The 18,909-nt window shown below is 56.0% G+C and overlaps 1 protein-coding gene across 6 annotated transcripts in view; it reads left to right on the forward strand.

The window, feature by feature from the left end:
- Positions 1-18,909, forward strand: part of TRIP10 (thyroid hormone receptor interactor 10) — a 57,138-nt gene that overhangs the window by 37,136 nt on the left and 1,093 nt on the right. For 3 of the 6 annotated variants that reach the window (XM_077329853.1, XM_077329858.1, XM_077329856.1), the window contains exons 3-15: positions 3,846-3,902; positions 4,500-4,647; positions 6,379-6,441; positions 7,178-7,282; positions 7,504-7,632; positions 8,654-8,800; positions 10,696-10,899; positions 12,353-12,532; positions 14,492-14,601; positions 15,729-15,861; positions 16,352-16,476; positions 18,160-18,291; positions 18,418-18,548. In XM_077329853.1, the coding sequence (XP_077185968.1) occupies positions 3,846-3,902; positions 4,500-4,647; positions 6,379-6,441; positions 7,178-7,282; positions 7,504-7,632; positions 8,654-8,800; positions 10,696-10,899; positions 12,353-12,532; positions 14,492-14,601; positions 15,729-15,861; positions 16,352-16,476; positions 18,160-18,291; positions 18,418-18,548 (1,664 nt within the window). The remainder of the gene's footprint in view (positions 1-3,845; positions 3,903-4,499; positions 4,648-6,378; positions 6,442-7,177; positions 7,283-7,503; positions 7,633-8,653; positions 8,801-10,695; positions 10,900-12,352; positions 12,533-14,491; positions 14,602-15,728; positions 15,862-16,351; positions 16,477-18,159; positions 18,292-18,417; positions 18,549-18,909) is intronic. The other 3 variants (XM_077329854.1, XM_077329855.1, XM_077329857.1) reach the window with 3 other exon arrangements.

Below are 18,909 nucleotides of genomic sequence, written 5' to 3' on the forward strand. Positions count from 1 at the left end.
GGATTTGCCCAGGAGAGGGGCTTCAGAGGGGCATAAGGCCGCAGAGCCCGCCTTTTTGTCTACGGGAACTGGCCTCTGTCTCCCGGAGATGCCTTGTGACCTCAGAAGCGCTCCAGCCCCCACCTGGTGTGAAGGTCACAGGGCTGCACCGTCCAAGCAGAGCTCGGGCTGAGTCTCTGCATCCGCATCAGCCCGTGGTTGGCGCCTCTGAGGCAATCTGCCAGCAGGTCCTTTGGGAAAGACTTCCTGCAGGGGGGGGCATGGCCAGGGCATTGTGCCTGGGGGGGCTGTATCCTCCCCCCCCCCTTCATCCTGGAAGGAAGGAGGCGGGGGCTGCGTGCTTCCCTTCCCAAGCTGGAGACAGGATTAGCAACAACCCTTCTGTCTCCCTTTCTGTGCCAGAATATCATGTTCTACAGGCAGCCCTCAGCCATGACAGCCTTCTTATTTTAAAATATGGCCTCAAGTCAGGTTTCATTCCCATCCCCCCTTGCTCCCACAGAGGGCAAGATCACATCGGTCACACACCCTGGGGGCATCGACCCCGGTATTGCCCACGCAGACTGGCACCTGCTCTCCAGTGTCTCAGAGATGCTGCCGGGGATTGAACCTGGGACCTTCTGCCTGCCAAGCACAGGCTCTGCCACTGAGCCAGGGTCTCAGGCCAAGGCCTTTCCCATCCCCTCCTGCCTGGTCCTTTTAACTGGAGATGCCGGGGATTGAACCTGGGACCTTCTGCCTGCCAACCAAAGGCTCTGCCACTGACCCAGGGTCTCAGGTCAAGGTCTTCCCCATCCCCTCCTGCCTGGCCCTTCTAACTGGAGATGCCGGGGATTGAACCTGGGACCTTCAGGCTGCCAAGCAGAGGCTCTGCCACTGAGCCAGGGTCTCAGGCCAAGGTCTTCCCCATCCCCTCCTGCCTGGCCCTTCTAACTGGAGATGCCGGGGATTGAACCTGGGACCTCCTGCCTGCCAAGCAGAGGCTCTGCCACTGAGCCAGGGTCTCAGGCCAAGGTCTTCCCCATCCCCTCCTGCCTGGTCCTTTTAACTGGAGATGCCGGGGATTGAACCTGGGACCTCCTGCCTGCCAAGCAGAGGCTCTGCCACTGAGCCAGGGTCTCAGGCCAAGGTCTTTCCCATCCCCTCCTGCCTGGTCCTTTTAACTGGAGATGCCGGGGATTGAACCTGGGACCTCCTGCCTGCCAAGCAGAGGCTCTGCCACTGAGCCAGGGTCTCAGGCCAACGTCTTCCCCATCCCCTCCTGCCTGGTCCTTTTAACTGGAGATGCCGGGGATTGAACCTGGGACCTTCTGCCTGCCAAGCAGAGGCTCTGCCCCTGAGCCAGGGTCTCAGGCCAAGGCCTTTCCCATCCCCTCCTGCCTGGTCCTTCTAACTGGAGATGCCGGGGATTGAACCTGGGACCTTCTGCCTGCCAAGCAGAGGCTCTGCCACTGAGCCAGGGTCTCAGGCCAAGGCCTTTCCCATCCCCTCCTGCCTGGTCCTTTTAACTGGAGATGCCGGGGATTGAACCTGGGACCTTCTGCCTGCCAACCAAAGGCTCTGCCACTGACCCAGGGTCTCAGGTCAAGGTCTTCCCCATCCCCTCCTGCCTGGCCCTTCTAACTGGAGATGCCGGGGATTGAACCTGGGACCTTCAGGCTGCCAAGCAGAGGCTCTGCCACTGAGCCAGGGTCTCAGGCCAAGGTCTTTCCCATCCCCTCCTGCCTGGCCCTTCTAACTGGAGATGCCGGGGATTGAACCTGGGACCTCCTGCCTGCCAAGCAGAGGCTCTGCCACTGAGCCAGGGTCTCAGGCCAAGGTCTTCCCCATCCCCTCCTGCCTGGTCCTTTTAACTGGAGATGCCGGGGATTGAACCTGGGACCTCCTGCCTGCCAAGCAGAGGCTCTGCCACTGAGCCAGGGTCTCAGGCCAAGGTCTTTCCCATCACCTCCTGCCTGGTCCTTTTAACTGGAGATGCCGGGGATTGAACCTGGGACCTCCTGCCTGCCAAGCAGAGGCTCTGCCACTGAGCCAGGGTCTCAGGCCAACGTCTTCCCCATCCCCTCCTGCCTGGTCCTTTTAACTGGAGATGCCGGGGATTGAACTTGGGACCTTCTGCCTGCCAAGCAGAGGCTCTGCCCCTGAGCCAGGGTCTCAGGCCAAGGTCTTCCCCATCCCCTCCTGCCTGGTCCTTCTAACTGGAGATGCTGCTGGGGATTGAACCTGGGACCTCCTGCCTGCCAAGCAGAGGCTCTGCCACTGAGCCAGGGTCTCAGGCCAACGTCTTCCCCATCCCCTCCTGCCTGGTCCTTTTAACTGGAGATGCCGGGGATTGAACCTGGGACCTTCTGCCTGCCAAGCAGAGGCTCTGCCCCTGAGCCAGGGTCTCAGGCCAAGGTCTTCCCCATCCCCTCCTGCCTGGTCCTTCTAACTGCAGATGCCGGGGATTGAACCTGGGACCTCCTGCCTGCCAAGCAGAGGCTCTGCCACTGAGCCAGGGTCTCAGGCCAAGGTCTTTCCCATCCCCTCCTGCCTGGTCCTTCTAACTGGAGATGCTGCTGGGGATTGAACCTGGGACCTTCTGCCTGCCAAGCAGAGGCTCTGCCACTGAGCCAGGGTCTCAGGCCAACGTCTTCCCCATCCCCTCCTGCCTGGTCCTTTTAACTGGAGATGCCGGGGATTGAACCTGGGACCTCCTGCCTGCCAAGCAGAGGCTCTGCCACTGAGCCAGGGTCTCAGGCCAAGGTCTTTCCCATCCCCTCCTGCCTGGTCCTTTTAACTGGAGATGCCGGGGATTGAACCTGGGACCTTCTGCCTGCCAAGCAGAGGCTCTGCCACTGAGCCAGGGTCTCCGGCCAAGGTCTTTCCCACCCCCCTCCTGCCTGGTCTTTTTAACTGGAGATGCCGGGGATTGAACCTGGGACCTTCTGCCTGCCAAGCAGAGGCTCTGCCACTGACCCAGGGTCTCAGGCCAAGGTCTTTCCCACCCCCCTCCTGCCTGGTCTTTTTAACTGGAGATGCCGGGGATTGAACCAGGGACCTCCTGCCTGCCAAGCAGAGGCTCTGCCACTGAGCCAGAGTCTCAGGCCAAGGTCTTTCCCATTCCCTCCTGCCTGGTCCTTCTAACTGGATATGCTGCTGGGGATTGAACCTGGGACCTCCTGCCTGCCAAGCAGAGGCTCTGCCACTGAGCCAGGGTCTCAGGCCAAGGTCTTTCCCATCCCCTCCTGCCTGGTCCTTCTAACTGCAGATGCCGGGGATTGAACCTGGGACCTCCTGCCTGCCAAGCAGAGGCTCTGCCACTGAGCCAGGGTCTCAGGCCAAGGTCTTCCCCATCCCCTCCTGCCTGGTCCTTTTCACTGGAGATGCCGGGGATTGAACCTGGGACCTTCTGCAGGCCAAGCAGAAGCTCTGCCACTGAGCCAGGGTCTCAGACTGGCCTTCCCATCCATCCACATAGTGTAATGGTTAAGGGCAGCGACCTAACCTGGGAGCTGGGTTTGATTCCCTGTGCCACCTCCTCATGCAGCCAGCTGGGTGACCTGGAACTTGTCACAGTTCTCTTAGAGCTGCTCTCACAGAGCAGTAATTTCAGGGCTCTCTCAGCCTCCCCTCCCTCACAGGGTGTCTGTTGTGGGGAGAGGAAAGGGAAGGCGAATGGAAGCCACTTTGAGCCTCCTTCGGGTAGAGAAAAGTGGCATCTAAGAACCAACAATTCTTCTTCTTCAGTAATCTCAGGGCTCTCTCAGCCTGACCTTCGGGTAGAGAAAAGCAGTGTATAAAATCCCACTCTTTTTCTTTGTCTCGTTCTTATTCTCTCGTTCTCTTCTTCTTATCTTGAACAGGAATCTAGTGAAAAAGCACCTTCCCAAGAGGACGTCCCGGGAAGACCCAGAGTCCAAGTAAGCCCTTTGCCCCATGAGCTTCTCTCCAAGGAAGCTGGTCTTGTTGTCACTCAGTCCCCGGCAGGCTTGAAACGGAAGAATCTGGGCTAATAACCTAGATTAACTGTTTTTTTTTCCAATTTCTGGCCAGGATCTAACCCTGGAGCTGTGCCTTAGCATACCTAGTAACTGTTTATATGCCATGAACCCAAAAAGAGACCTGCCCGATCAAACCAGTAGTCTGCCTAGCCCAGTTTCCTATCTGGCCAGCCAGTTCCTCTGGAGGGCCAACAACAGGGTAGAAAGGCCAAGGCCCTCTACTGAGCCCTGCTGGGTCAGACTGGTGAGGGCATCTAGTCCTGCCTCGCCGGATGGCCAACCAGTTTCTCTGGAGGGGCAGCCACAGGGCAGAGAGGGCAAGGCCTTCCCCATTGACCCCCCCCCACAAACACACACATTCCAGTTGCATCTTCTATGTCAAGGGGTCAACGGATTAGCCCCCCCCTTCCCAGTTCATAAAGGTTTGGAGCAGATGGTGCATTCTGTTGACCCCTCGACAGGTGGTGCCTCTAGTACAATATGGGACCCACGAACGGGCTGTTTCCTCTCCGGCAGGTTTTGCCAGTACCAGGCGTTCCTCCAAGTGGTGCGGGAGCTGAACGACTTCGCAGGCCAACGTGAGGTCGTAGCGGAGAACCTCCTGACACGGATATGTGTGGAGCTGGCTCGGTACTCTCAGGAGCTGAAGCAGGAGAGGAAATCGGTAAAGCACTCCCTTTTCTTTAGTACCGAAGGAACAGTAATCAGCAGTGCTTGTCATTCTGGTGAATCGGAGGTCAGCTCCCGTTCAGATTCTGCTTGCCTTGGTTTCGAGGATTTAGTTCTCTGTGTGATACAGCCATAGAAGGGGCCATGAAGGCCATCCAGTCCCACCCCCTGCTCAGTGCAGGATCAGCCTCAGGCATCCAGGAGAAGGATCTGTCCAGCCACTGCTTGGAGACGGCCAGTGAGGGGGAGCTCCCCACCTCCTCAGGCAGCCCCTTCCACTGCTGAACTAGACTCCTAGAATCCTAGAGTGGGAAGTGGCCATGAAGGCCATCTAGTCCCACCCCCTGCTCAGTGCAGGATCAGCCTCAGGCATCCAGGAGAAGGATCTGTCCAGCCACTGCTTGGAGACGGCCAGTGAGGGGGAGCTCCCCACCTCCTCAGGCAGCCCCTTCCACTGCTGAACTAGACTCCTAGAATCCTAGAGTGGGAAGGGGCCATGAAGGCCATCTAGTCCCACCCCCTGTTCAGGGCAGGATCAGCCTCCAGCATCCAGGAGAAGGATCTGTCCAGCCGCTGCTTGAAGACGGCCAGTGAGGGGGAGCTCCCCACCTCCTTAGGCAGCCCCTTCCACTGCTGAACTAGACTCCTAGAATCTTAGAGTGGGAAGTGGCCATGAAGGCCATCTAGTCCCACCCCCTGCTCAGTGCAGGATCAGCCTCAGGCATCCAGGAGAAGGATCTGTCCAGCCACTGCTTGGAGACGGCCAGTGAGGGGGAGCTCCCCACCTCCTCAGGCAGCCCCTTCCACTGCTGAACTAGACTCCTAGAATCCTAGAGTGGGAAGGGGCCATGAAGGCCATCTAGTCCCACCCCCTGTTCAGGGCAGGATCAGCCTCCAGCATCCAGGAGAAGGATCTGTCCAGCCGCTGCTTGAAGACGGCCAGTGAGGGGGAGCTCCCCACCTCCTCAGGCAGCCCCTTCCACTGCTGAACTAGACTCCTAGAATCCTATAGTGGGAAGGGGCCATGCAGGCCATCTAGTCCCACCCCCTGTTCAGGGCAGGATCAGCCTCCAGCATCCAGGAGAAGGATCTGTTGTGTTGTGTTCAGCCATCATCTCCGCCTTCCCCATAGTCTGTCTTTGAAAAACACTCAGCGTTCGGAATTGCTGGCTTGCTATAGCATTCTAGTGATTAATTGCAGCAACGGACCAATTCCCACATCCATATGTCTTTATATATGTCTGTATATCTCCACAACAGTAGAGTAGAGGGTAATTTTTTTTTTGTTTTTGGCAGAAATTATCAGGGTCTGTTGTTGTTGTTGTACGATTTATTGCCGCCACTCCCGGAACCGGCTCGTAGCGGGTTTCAAATGTCCAATAAAGCCTAATTAAAACGGACAGTACATTGTTGCAGAGGGTCATTGTAATGCTACAGGGGCCTGGCAATTCCTGGTGCTTTTTTAAGTCCTCCGTTGGGGCGGGGAATAGCCGCTGGGGCTGTTGAGCGAAATGATGCTGTTGTGGCTGCATGTGGGCGAATGGTCTCCTTGCCCTCCCAGGGCTTCCGGGTGACAAGGCTCAAGAAGGGTTTGGGAACGGTCGCTGTTGTGAAGGGGGGGGGGCAGAAGGAGTGGGATACGCCCTTGGGTAGCTGCTCCCCGGCTAAGGTTGTGGCACTCCTAAATGAAGACTTCTGACCTTGTCACCTGCTCTTCTTTCCCCAGAATTTGCAGGAGGGCCGAAGGGCCCAGCAGCAGCTGGAGAATTCCTTCAAACAGCTGGAAAATGTGAGTTGTGTTCTTAAGGAGAAGATTCGCACTCTGTACCGGGTGCCTGGCGTAAGGGGCCGTGTTGAACGGAAGGGACGTGGATCCTTCTTTTCCTTTGGGATCCTCCAGAAGTTCGTTGGACGGAAATGCCTTGCAGAGGCCGGACGCGGCCTTTGATTCAGAGAACGTGTCCCTCGCGCCCTTCTTTAAAACGATGATGGGATTCGTAGGGGGAGAAAGAGGGTGACAAAGCTGAGACCACGCCTGTGGGAGTCTGGCTTTTGGGGTGCTGGCCACAGGATTCCCCTTTGGGAAGGAACCTCTCATGAGCCTGGGGGTGGTTTCTGCTGTGGACGGTGCAGAAAGCTTAGACAGTGCTTTGTCCTTAAAGCCATTTAGAACAACAACAACAACAACAAAATAGGAATCTAAACTGTGGACTCTTCTCCATTACTCATTTTCTGTTTTGAAGCTCGGCCTGGGGTTGCCAACCCAAGGGGATTGGGGGACTGTCCTAAAGAGGAAAGGGTAACAGGGCTGAATATTCACTCGCAGATGCTCAGACCAGGGCTGGTCCTGGAGTCCAGTCGGATGAGAAAGACGAGCAGGATGTTTGAGGTCTGGCCGTGCAGAGTCAAAGCATGCCTGAACCCAAGCGTTTCACTCTCCCCGTGACACTCAGGCCACTGAGCCCCCCCCCGCCCCCCAGGGCCACCTCCCAACCCTTCACTGCGTTTGTGTCCGTTCCTCGCAGAGCAAGCGCAAATTCGAGCGTGACTGCAGGGAGGCGGAAAAAGCCGTTTTGACGGCGGAAAAACTCGACCAGGACATCAACGCGACCAAGGCAGACGTGGAAAAGGTCAGAGCCCGGGGTGGACGGCAGCCCCCTGCCCTGAGAGTGCGCAGGGGAAGGCTCCTGTGAGATCTGCACTGGACAACACATGCCAAGCAGAGGCTCTGCCACAACCGTGGGCAGCATGCTGGGCAGCCACGATGCAGCTTCCCCACTCATTGGAAAGGTTGGTGCATCTATCGCTCTCCCCCAAGAGGGACTCAGTGGTTCTGTCTGGCTTCTCGCAGGCTAAGCTCCAGGCGAACCTGCGCAGCCACATGGCCGAGGAGAGCAAGAACGAGTACGCGTCCTGCTTGCAGAAGTTCAACCGGAACCAGAGCCAGTTCTACTTCCTGGAGATGCCACAGATCTTCAGCGTAAGTCTCTCAGCGGCTCAGCTCCTTTCTCCACTTTCTCACCTTGGAGATTCTCACCCCTGGAACATTCTTCAGGCTTCGAGAAAACCCAGGAATGGGGCAGTCAGGCAAAACAGGGTAGGGAAGCAGAGCTGTGGACACGCCCGCCCGCCCAGGACCCCTCCCCTCCCCTCCCCTTCCCACCCCCTCCAGGCCCATCAGTGGCTGTTTTCGGAGGGGGGGGTTGACATGACTGCATATGGTCATATTAACTCAAGGGTAGTCAAACTGCGGCCCTCCAGATGTCCATGGACTACAATTCCCAGGAGCCCCTGCCAGCATTCGCTGGCAGGGGCTCATGGGAATTGTAGTCCATGGACATCTGGAGGGCCGCAGTTTGACTACCCCTGTATCAACCGTTAAATGTTTAGCAAATTCAAAAAAAAATATTTAAAATTAATTTACTCCCAACCATGTGGGGAAAACCCTTCCAGGGCCGTCAAGGGGTTCACACCCAGAAACCAGTTGAAAAACCATCATAATATAAAATATCAGAATCTACGCTACATAATATGCTCTTAAAAATATGAATGGTCTAAATAGTTTTAGGGGGGTGGTGCCCCTTTCCTATGAGGAAAGTCAGTAGAGCCCAGGAGGTTTCAGTTTAGAAAAGAGATTACTTCCGGGGGGGGGGGGGGAATGTGAGAGAGGGTTATAAGATTTTGGGGTGGAGAGAGAAGAGAACTTTTATCCCCCCCTCTCTGGAAATGCTAGAACTTGGGGGCTTCCAGGGAAGCTGAGGGGCAGAAGGTTCAAGGTGGACAAAAAGAAATACGCACAGAGTGCTTAAAACGTGGAATTCACTCCCAGAGGATGTAGTGATGGCCACAGCTTGAAAAGGGGGTTAGTGGAGATTTGTGGAAGATAAGTCAGAGCCGTTAAGTCCCAGGGACCGGAGGCAACATCCCAGGAAGGCCCTTTGTGCCTGCTCTGGTCCCCGTTTGCATTTCCCTTCTCCTTCTGCCCCCCCATCCCCCCCCAGAAGCTGCAGGAGATGGACGAGCGGAGGGTGCAGCGGCTCAAGGAAGGCTACGGCATCTTCTCGGAGACCGAGGAACAGGTCGTGCCAATCATCGGCAAGTGCCTGGAGGGCATGAAGGCGGCGGCAGACTTGGTTGATGAGAAGCATGTGGGTGCCCACCAGACCAGTCCCAGTAGACTCCCTCCGCTGTAGAGGTGGCACAAAATGGGGAGCGGGCTTTCTAGGGGGAATGGCCGGCATGGACCGCACCGCCCCCCACCCTCCGAACGCCCGGGCTGCTGTGGAAAGGAGCTGGGCTCTCTGAGGGTGGATGGAGGAGGATCCCGGTCCGAAGCAGCAGATCTGAGTTCGAGTCCTGCCAGGCACCTTCGAGACCAGCCTAGTTAAGCTCAAGGTCTGAGCTTTCATCTGCACACAAAAGCGAATGCCCAGAATAAAACCTTGTTGGTGTTAAAGGTGCCAGCAGGCTCCAACTTTGTTCAACCAGCACTGTGACCCCCCCCCCCCCGGATCTATAATAGAGACGAGTGAAATAAACGGGGATGGGAGGGGGGGAATGTCTGAGTCCAGGGGCGCCTTTAAGACCAACACAGTTTAATTCTGGGTAGAAGTTTTTGTGGGCAGGCCCACATCCCGAGATACCCTTCAGGTGCCCCTGGACTCAGGCTTCCCTCTGACGGAGGGGTGGATCCTCGCAGCCACACACTGGGGCCTTGGCATGGACGTCTGCATAGTCTTCTTTTCTCCCCCTTTGGGATGCCCTTCTCCCCTCCTCCGCTTTCACACCACTGCAACCCTCCAAGGTAGTCGCGGCTGAGAGCTGGCCGAGAGGGGCCCGTGGTCACCTAGTGAACTTCTGCGGTACAAGTGGGGGTTCCCTGTGCCCCCCTCCGCCCCACATTGGGCTGTCAGTGGGCATGCCCTCTGCATGCGGCCTGCAGGTAGGGATGGCTTCCTTGTCTGTCTCAGCCACGTGATTGAAAAGCCTTTGGGGGGGGGGGGACAAGCAGGGATTGCAGAGGGGGTCTCGGCTGCCCTGGGGGGGGGCTCCCTCCTGCTTCCACATTTCTGGGGTGCCGCAGAGCGGTTGGGATGCCTGACAAGCCCCTGGCCCCCCTGGTGCATTTTATTAGGATGAAGTATTTAATCTCTCCAAACCTTTCACTGCATTAGACCGGGAACCTCCAAGGGCTTCACTCGGCTCCTGCCAGCTGCTTTTTAAAAGCGGGTGGGGCTCTGTAAGCAGGGCTTCCGATTGGCTGAGCCGGTGGACGGTCAGACTGTTGAAAAGAATTTCTGCCTGAAATGCTAGAGAGCTGCTATTCTACGTAGCCCCAGTGGCTTCATCCCTTTGGCTGCCCTTTTGCCAGAATTCGAAAGGTGCCTGCAGGCTTGAAAAGGGTCAGAGACCCCTTTGGGATATTTTGTGGCATGAGAGGCACAAGGTCACTTGCGCAGAGGAGTTCTCCTGCTTCATAATGACCACGTGGATCCCTGAACTCTCTGTCTGCTTGCTCTGGCTACGGCCCCTGGCTCTCTACACAGGCCAGAGGAGACGATAGTTGTCATTCATTCATTCATTCATTCATTCATTCATTCATTCATTCATTCAAAACAGTTCTTGGCTTCCCTTCTACCCAGCTGGCACTCTAAATAAAACAATTATTTTTTATAAAAAATGTGTAAACAGCCCACAATTCAGAATCACAATTAGGACTGCCAGTAAATAAAGTCTAGATTAAGGCTTCCTTCAACTGGAAAGAGAGGGGGCCGGGTGCACCTCCTTGGGGAGGTTGTTCCGTACCCATGGGGGCTGCCACCCAAAAGGTCCTGTCTCCTGAGCTTTTTTGAGGGGTGAGCCAGACAGGGGGGCCTCTCTCCGTGGCCTTAAATCCTGGGCAGGAACAATAGGGGGAAGCCTGTGCTTCAGAGTGACGTGGTGGGTGTAGGGCTGCGTGGGAGGCGGGGTGGGGGGGGGTCTGTATCCAGGCTGGTTCTTCAGCACCACTAACCAGGCCTCCGTCCCCCCCCCCCCCCCCCAGGACTCACAGATGTTGATTGAGCTCCACAAGTCTGGCTTCGAGAGGCCGGGAGACCTGGAGTTCGAGGACTTCAGCCAGCCCATGAACCGGACCTCCTCGGACAGCAGCCTGGGCACCCCCCGCGGGACCCTCGACGGCCGGCTGGACCCCCGCCTGCTGAGCAAGAACAAGACCAGGCGCTGGCCCTTCGGCAGGAAGAATAAGGTGGGGGCCCGAAGCAGGGAGGGGAGGGACCCTCGGGGCAGGTGGCTCCCGCCTCCTCTCACACACCTCTCCACCTTAAGGCTTCTCTGACCCACTCTGACTGTGCCGTGGGGACCTGGGTTCCTCCCTGCCCCCTACACCCCCTACACCCTGCCTTTCCAAGAAGATGCCCCACGGAGGTCGTTCGGTGCCACGAGCCCCCGGCTGGGGTGGCCGCCCCGCCAAAGAGAGACCCTTGGCTCAATGAGAGGCCGTCCGCGGGATGCTGCCTCCCCCGCCCCCGCCCCCCCCCCCAGCTGCCTTCCGTGTCTTGCTGGCTGTCCGTTCTCGTGAATGACTCTCTGTTTTCTCCTGCAAACCACTTCCTGGGCCCAGCCCTCTCGGAATAACCTTTGGCCGTCACGTCTGGGCTGGGGGGCTTTGTCCGAAGCATGCCTCCCCCCCCTTCACTGCCGGTCCTGTCGACCCCCTGCCCTGCATGGCCCCCTGCATGGCCCCGGAGCCCTCCCGGCCTGCCCCCCAGAAGAGATTGCCCGCTCCCTAGGTCTGCTCTCTTCCCTCTGCTGACCTCTGCATCTGGGACTGCGGAAGAGATTGTGATGGAGGCCAAGGTCTCACATTCCGGGTAACGTCTAGGAGAGCCCAGAGGGCAGCGGAGTCCCCACCTCCTGCAGTCTGCCATGAAGATGGAGGTTTTGTTCAGAGCGGCCAGCCCCTCCCCGACACTGGAAGCTGCCTTAGGCGGAATCAGACACCCCCCATCTCCAGGGTCTCGGCCGGAGGTCTTTCCCATCACCCCTTCCGGGACCTCTCAAGTGGAGAAGCCGGGGATTGAACCGGGGACCTCCCGCCTGCCAATCAGAGAAAGGCTCTTTCAAAATGGCCATTCCCCTGCTGCTAACTCTGCACCCCTTTCCTCTTGAAGGTGACAATATGGAGGGAGAGCTCGGCCTTCCTCCCCACCTTCCTCACCCAGGGATTAGATTTTGGGGGCGGGGGGGGGCATTTCAGTGGGTGTGTCGACATGCGATCCTTGCCTCTCCTTGTTTCCTTCCCCCACCCCCTGCCCCAAAAGCCAGCCCTGCTCCGTGGCATGTCCCTCTTCCTCCCACACTCCCCATTGTGGAGATCTTGCTCTGCGTATTGTGCTGCTTCCCCCTCTGTTCCCCTCCTGTATCTGGATTGGGACCACAGCGCATTCTTCTTATATTGGCCTCAGAGAGGGGAGGGCTGAGTCGACACGGAGTCATTGCAGAGAGTTGGGCAGACGGCTTACGGGGTTCTTTGCTTTCCCCCGCGACCTTGTTCAGTATCAGAGGAATGTCCTGTCAGTTCCCCGTTTCACGTGTTTCTGGGGGTGGTTTCGTGTATGTGCCTTTTTATTTTCTTACCGTTTTCTCCGTTCTCTGTGTGTGTGTGTTTGTCTTTTTGTTTGTTCCTTGTCCGTGGCCAGCTCCCTCCCCCTCCCCTCTCCCCCTTGAATCGCCCCTCCTCCCCGTCCCCCTCCTCCTCCTCTGCCGTCAATGGACCTCCGTCCCCCAAATTCTCCCGCGACCCCCTCTCTTACTGTTTGAACGAGATCAATAAGACAGTCAAACCCCGCATCACGTCCTTCCGCAGCCTCCGACGGGGGGTAAGTGGCACCTTTTCTTCCCTAAGTCGGCCTCCTGCATCTCGTGTTCAGAAATGCCCCCCCCCACAGCCCCACATGTGTTAACAGCCGACTGAACGGCCGTCCCCTTGGGGGTTCAGGGCCTCTGCAGAGCCCCCCTGGGTCTCCTTGACGGTCTCTCCTCTGAGGACTCGCCAGGGCCCAATCCGAAAAAACATTGGGTCATTTGAACAGATTTGACCCAAAGCTAACGTCTTAAAAATACAAACGTGTAGACCAGGGGTAGTCAAACTGCGGCCCTCCAGATGTCCATGGACTACAATTCCCAGGAGCCCCTGCCAGCATTTGCATCTGGAGGGCCACAGTTTGACTACCCCTGGTGTAGACTTAGGAAGTCCAAAATTACAGCCCGGTACCATTTCTTCCATCTGAAGAAAGGCTGGGGTGAACTCATGCAGCGTTTAGTCATGTGCAGACTGAAGCACACCTTAAGCGTCCATGCGCATGCTCATCGCAAAGGGGTAGAACAGACTCAGCATCACAGAATCAGAGAGTTGGAAGGGGCCATAGAGGCCATCTAGTCCAACCCCCTGCTCAACGCAGGATCAGCCCAAAGCATCCTAAAGCATCCAAGAAAACTGTGCATCCAACCTTTGCCCGACTGCCATAAGCTGCCGGAGGGGGAACCCTGCCTCCTGCCCTCTTGATGCCCCGCTGGTTCTGCTGGGTCCTGCTTCCGTTGCCTTCGGAGCCACTTGGGTCAGACCAAAGGCCCGTCCAGTTCTGCTCACGTGGTGGAAGCCCCGAAGCAGGAGGACTGCAAGAGCGTTATCCAGCCCCTCATGCAGAGGGGTGTCGTTTCCCCGGTGCTGGAGGGAGGAGATAAGCACCAGGGCTGAATAGCAGTGGGTAGCCGTGTCCCTCCGTGAATTCGTCCACTCCCCTTTTAAAGCCCCCCACATTGGGGGCCCTGACCCCACCTCCTGCGGCAGGGAGTTCCGCTGTGTGAAGAGGAAGAAGAAGAAGAAGAGAGGAAGCCTTCAGACCGCAACGGGGGAAGTCTGTGTGGGTTCATCTGTGCAGATTCCTTACGGGATTTATCGGCCTGCTTGGAGTCCCGCACGTCGAGGCAGGCAGGAAGCAATGAGGAGAGCTCTCTTGCTGCGGTGGGTTGTAAGCTCCGAGGGACCTGAGAAGACCATTTTGTCCACCTCCTTCTGGTTTTAGAGGCTCTTCCCCCCCCCCCCCCGCCCCATTCAGGCTGGTAGCCATCTAGGTCTGCCGTAGAAGAGCTAAATTTGAGTCAGGTAGGAGACCAACATGGCTTCTTTGGGGGGGGGGGGGGATATTCTCCTGGACTGTGCTCTCGCTTTCTCCCCTTCCCCCCATCCTGACTGCTCTGTTTTCTCTGCATTCGGAGGGGTGAACCTGCCCAGTTCTCATCAGACATTTCCAAACAAATGTTTCTTGCAAACCTGGGGGGGCGGGATGCCATATATTATTGTTGTTGTTGTTGTTGTTGTTATTTCGATTTATTTCCCGCCACTCCCAAATGGCTCATGGTGGGTTGCAGTGTCTTAAAACCCCATTAAAACTCCCATTAAAAGACTTAAAAATATCACAGCATGATATGCAGAACACCCCCCCCTCCGGTGTCACCTGTGCGAGGGTCTGCCGTCACGAAAGCCCATCAGTCTGAAGTTTCCTATTAAGTGTCCAGAGTCCCCTGAGCTCCTGAAGGGGGTGATTCGGCCAAGTCCCAGATCCCCTCCCCCCATCCCAGCCAGACTATATTTTGGGGGGCTCAGCCCCCTTGCAGGGGTGCCCAAGAGCCCTTTGGAATGAGTTTTCCTCCTCGGTCAAGGACTGACTCCCAGGAAGGGTGGAAGACATTTTCAGGTGTTTGGTGAAGAGGCGCCGGAGCACAGCAGGGACATGGCGGGGCAGGACACCAACGTGTGTTTCCCTCTCTGCTGCCAGGCGGTGATGACGGAAGACTTCAGCCACCTGCCTCCCGAGCAGAGGAGGAAGAAGCTGCAACAGAAGATCGCGGAAGGAAACCGGCAGCTGCAGAAGGAGCTGGACCAGAGGTAAAAGACGGAAAGCAAACCCAGCAATCCTTGGGGTGGGCCTTCGGGAAAGAGGGTCTTTCGCCCTCTCATTTGTGTCACTGGCAAGTCCTGTTGCTTTGCGGTTAGGGGTTGCTTTTCTACACATGCTTTGCTCCCTCTGGTGGCTGATTCGGTATTACATCATCGCACGTCCAGCATTAAACCTGCGGGGAGATATGCCGGACATCCAGGTGGTAAAATTGAATCAGGCACCAGAGGGAGCCCAACCCATGTGGAAAAGAAAAATCCTGAGCAAGAGGAGTGACCACCAGGAGGACAACCAGGAGGAGCAGCCTGGAGGCTTCAGATGAACCACACAAATTTTGTATTGCTCTTTAAAACAGATTCCAAAATGTGGGTCGTTCTGTTGGTGGTGACAGTCGCATCCCTGCCCTTTCACTCACCTGCACTAGTAGGAAATGACACCAGGACGTCGCAGAGACTCCTCCCCCCCCCCAGCAGCTCTCCTGCCTGTTGTCCTAAAGTGCGGCTGTCTCGTGCCTCCTGGCCCGCAGGTGGAGGAAGATCCCCTTCCGCCTTTCCCAGCCTGAGCACTCACGTGGCTTGGCTGGGCGAAAGGCAGAACAGAGTGCTGGTGGGGGGGTGGGGGGGCTGTCCACTCACGGTGACCCCGTGGGATTTCCCAGCAAGAGGCCGTCAGACATGGTTGGCCACCGCCTGACCCTGCATATCGGCCTGTTTATAGAAATCAAGGATGGCCACGCTGTGGCTCTCGAGAGGCCCATGGACTGCAATTACAGGGGCGGGGCTACAATTGCATGGCAGGGGCTCATGGGGACTGTAGTCCATGGACATCTCAAGAGGCACTGTGTGGCCACCCCTGAAATAAACGTTTTGTTCTACCAAGCCTTCTCACGAGGAAGTGAGGATCAGGTCTGCGTGTTTCCCAACAGTTCAGTAAGGGAATGGAGGACACAAATCAGAGCAGTTGATGCTTGTCAGTGATGCTCCCCTCCTTATTATGGGCTAGATGGAACGAGGATGGATTCCCCCCAAAGACCCGGGCTTCGCATGCATGTTCCTGCCATGCACAAAGTCATGTTGCAGTAGCCGTCTCGTTCTCTCTCTGGCCTGCCTCCTTTCAGGGATGCCTTAAATAAGATGAAGGATGTTTATCAGAAGACGCCCCAGATGGGGGACCCCAGCAGCCTGGAGCCAAAGATCTCGGAGACCCTGGCCAATATCGAGAGGCTGCATGGAGAGATCCAGAAGTATGAAGTAAGGAGGTGGGAGAGAAGACAGGGTGGTCCTTTTCCTTGCAGCTGGCCCCGATGGTCATGCCCAGGCACGGCTGGCAGACAGAAGATTAGGGCTGATCCTGCGTTGAGCAGGGGGTGGGACTAGATGGCCTCTATGGCCCCTTCCTACTCTAGGATTCTAGGATTATAAGATCCCATCCTGCTGGGGGGAGGCCCCATGGGCTTCATCAGCCTCCTCAGGCTGGTGTATCAGGCAGCACTTTGGCTGGCCTTGCTTGTCGTCACATTTTAAGGTCCATGTCCTTCTGCTCTCGTATGTCTGGTATGCTGGGGCTGGTTTTGCAGCTGAGATGCTCAAGTGACTCCCTGGGGCAGCCCAGTGTGTGTGCGCATGTGTGTGTGCGCACATGCACACAGATGAGAGGGTCAGCCTTATTAGTGTTGGCCCCACCCTCTTGAGCGAATGCCGTGCAGTGAAAAACTTAACTCCGTCTCCTGGCTGCACGCAGGCCTGGCTGGCAGACGCAGAGGGCAGGATGCTGAATAACCGCCCGGAGACCGTCACGCGGTATAACCGCCATGTGGACCACGCCAGCACCCTGAACAACAACAACTGTTCCCACGAGAAGGACAGGTGAGAGGGTGTTCGGGGCGGAGATTCTCTCCCGGCAGCCCAGCAGGGCTAGAGAGACCCCTGCGCATGTAGCCTCTGTGGCATGCCGGTGTGTGTTTGCAGTGTGCCCCCCACGCAGGAGGGGAGGGCCTTTCTCCTGGAGACCCTTTTCTGCAAACAGGGGGTCTTGTGTATGCAAAACTCTTACAGGGCATGACGTTCAGTGCTCTTCTAGCCACAGTTGTTAATGACCATACGTGGGCATGCGCATACACGGGTGCAGAGGGGAGAACATTGTAAGCGGGTGGAGCAGCCATAAAATGCAGAAGGTAGTTGTGGGTCCATCACACTTTCCCATATGGAGCCCAAATGTACAGATGGTGAGAACAGGACGATCCGTTCACAAGCTCTCTCTTGTCATGAATGATCAGTTCCACTAGATTCCTAGCTCTCCGTTTATTTTAAAAACCTCTATTTTTCTTGTGAGGCTACAAGAAAGAGGACTAGCGGCTTGATTGTTTGTTTGCTTGTTTATACTTTGATTTATATGCTGCCCCTCTCCAGTTTGTTTTCGGACGGCTCACTTAGGAAAATCATTTTTAAATGAAAGTGGATAATTCAGCAGTGAGAGCTACATGTAGAATTATCCCCTTTATCGTGTCCTTTGGGAAGTAAGAAGCAGGGGTGTTTTTCACAGTCAGAGTAGTTCAGCAGTGGAATAGGCTGCCTAAGGAGGTGGTGAGCTCCCCCTCACTGGCAGTCTTCAAGCATAGGTTGGATACACACTTTTCTTGGATGCTTTAGGATGCTTAGGGCTGATCCTGCGTAGAGCAGGGGGTTGGACTAGACGGCCTGTATGGCCCCTTCCAACTCTATGATTCTATGATTCTAATAACTAGAAAAAGGAACAGCGCCAAAGGAAAAGAGCCATAAATGGCTGAATGTGTTTCACAATCCATATTACATAATTCCTGTTACACAAATCCTGGCAGGTGCTCATGTAGGTAAAAGCCAGGGCTTGTCTGGACGGCTCTTTCTGATTCAAGTGTATGCATGGCAAGGAAACGAAAAAGAATCTGAAAGGTTGGCGTGTTTCTCTAGCACCTATTTAATAAATACTCTCAACCAGGGGTAGTCAACCGGTGGTCCTCCAGATGTTCATGGACTACAATTTCCATGAGCCCCTGCCAGCGTTTGCTGTAGTCCATGAACATCTAGAGGACCACCGGTTGACTACCCCTGCTCTAAACAGAGATTCCTTTGAACTTATGTAACGCGAATTGTATCCTGTGTATATTTTGTGAAATTGCAGTACATGCTAATGCCGGTTCAGTTTTCTACACTTTAACAACAGATCATGAATTGTACTCTGTACATGCTCTATGAAATAGTCCTCTATTTTCCCAACTTTTTAAAAGAACGTACTTAATATATTTTTTTGTTTTATATTATTCTGGTCAATTCCCCCTGACGAAGCTCATCACAAAATGCATCGGGGTTATTCAGTCGTTAACAATCCTTTTCTTTTTGCATCCTTTGTTGGCTCGTCTCCATTCTGCCTTGTGGGGGAAGCATTTCTCTTTATTGTGGCAATAGCTAGAAAATAGTAGCACCAAGCCTGAGTCCCGTGGCCCCTTTACGTGCAGAGACCTGCTCCTGCACAGGGAAGCTCACACCCTGAACAAACCTTCGTTGGCCTTCAAGGTGCCTGACGGGACTCAAACTTCGTTCTGCTCCTTCGGACCAACACGGCTGCCCACTGGGAAATAATAGCCACACAACTCCAAAGGTGGGAACTCGATATATCAAGGCTCGGCGGTCCCCAGGAGCAACGAGGTAGCTTGCAGCTTCAGCCGGTCGGCTTCCAGGAGCGCGCTCAGAGGGAAGCGTGTGGCTGGGTGGAGCTTTCTCCGCCTGTCCGTGCCACAGCGGAGCCACAGCGGTTGTCCTTCCTCCTTGCAGCCCAGAAACCACCACCCCCGAGGAGAACCAAGACACCCTCAACCAGCCCATCTACACGGAGTTTGACGAGGACTTTGAGGAGGACCCGGCCTCTCCAGTGGGCACCTGTGTGGCCTTGTACCACTTTGAAGGTAGCTGCTCAGCGGGGTCTCCCTGGACGTGTGGCCGCCAGGCCCTTCCTCTCCAGCACTGCCGGCTTGGAGCGTCAGGGGCAAAGGCCAGACTCAGCCGGGGAGGGAGTGGCGTGGCTTTCCAAGCAGAAGGGGCAGGCTAGGGGGAATTAATTTTTAAAGACTTTTTAAAAATCTGTTTGTTTGTTTATGCCCCCTCCCAGCGATGCTTCCTGGCACTTAAAATCCCCACCTACACAAAAGCGTGTAGCCAAAATTAGACAGTTGGTCTTAAAGGGGCCCTGCTTCGTTGTGCTCCTTCATAGAGTTGGAAGGGACCTCCTGGGTCATCTAGACCAACCCCTCCCCACGGCTAAAGGAG

The sequence above is a fragment of the Paroedura picta genome, chromosome 3 (assembly GCF_049243985.1).
Source record: "Paroedura picta isolate Pp20150507F chromosome 3, Ppicta_v3.0, whole genome shotgun sequence".
Lineage (NCBI taxonomy): Eukaryota > Metazoa > Chordata > Lepidosauria > Squamata > Gekkonidae > Paroedura > Paroedura picta.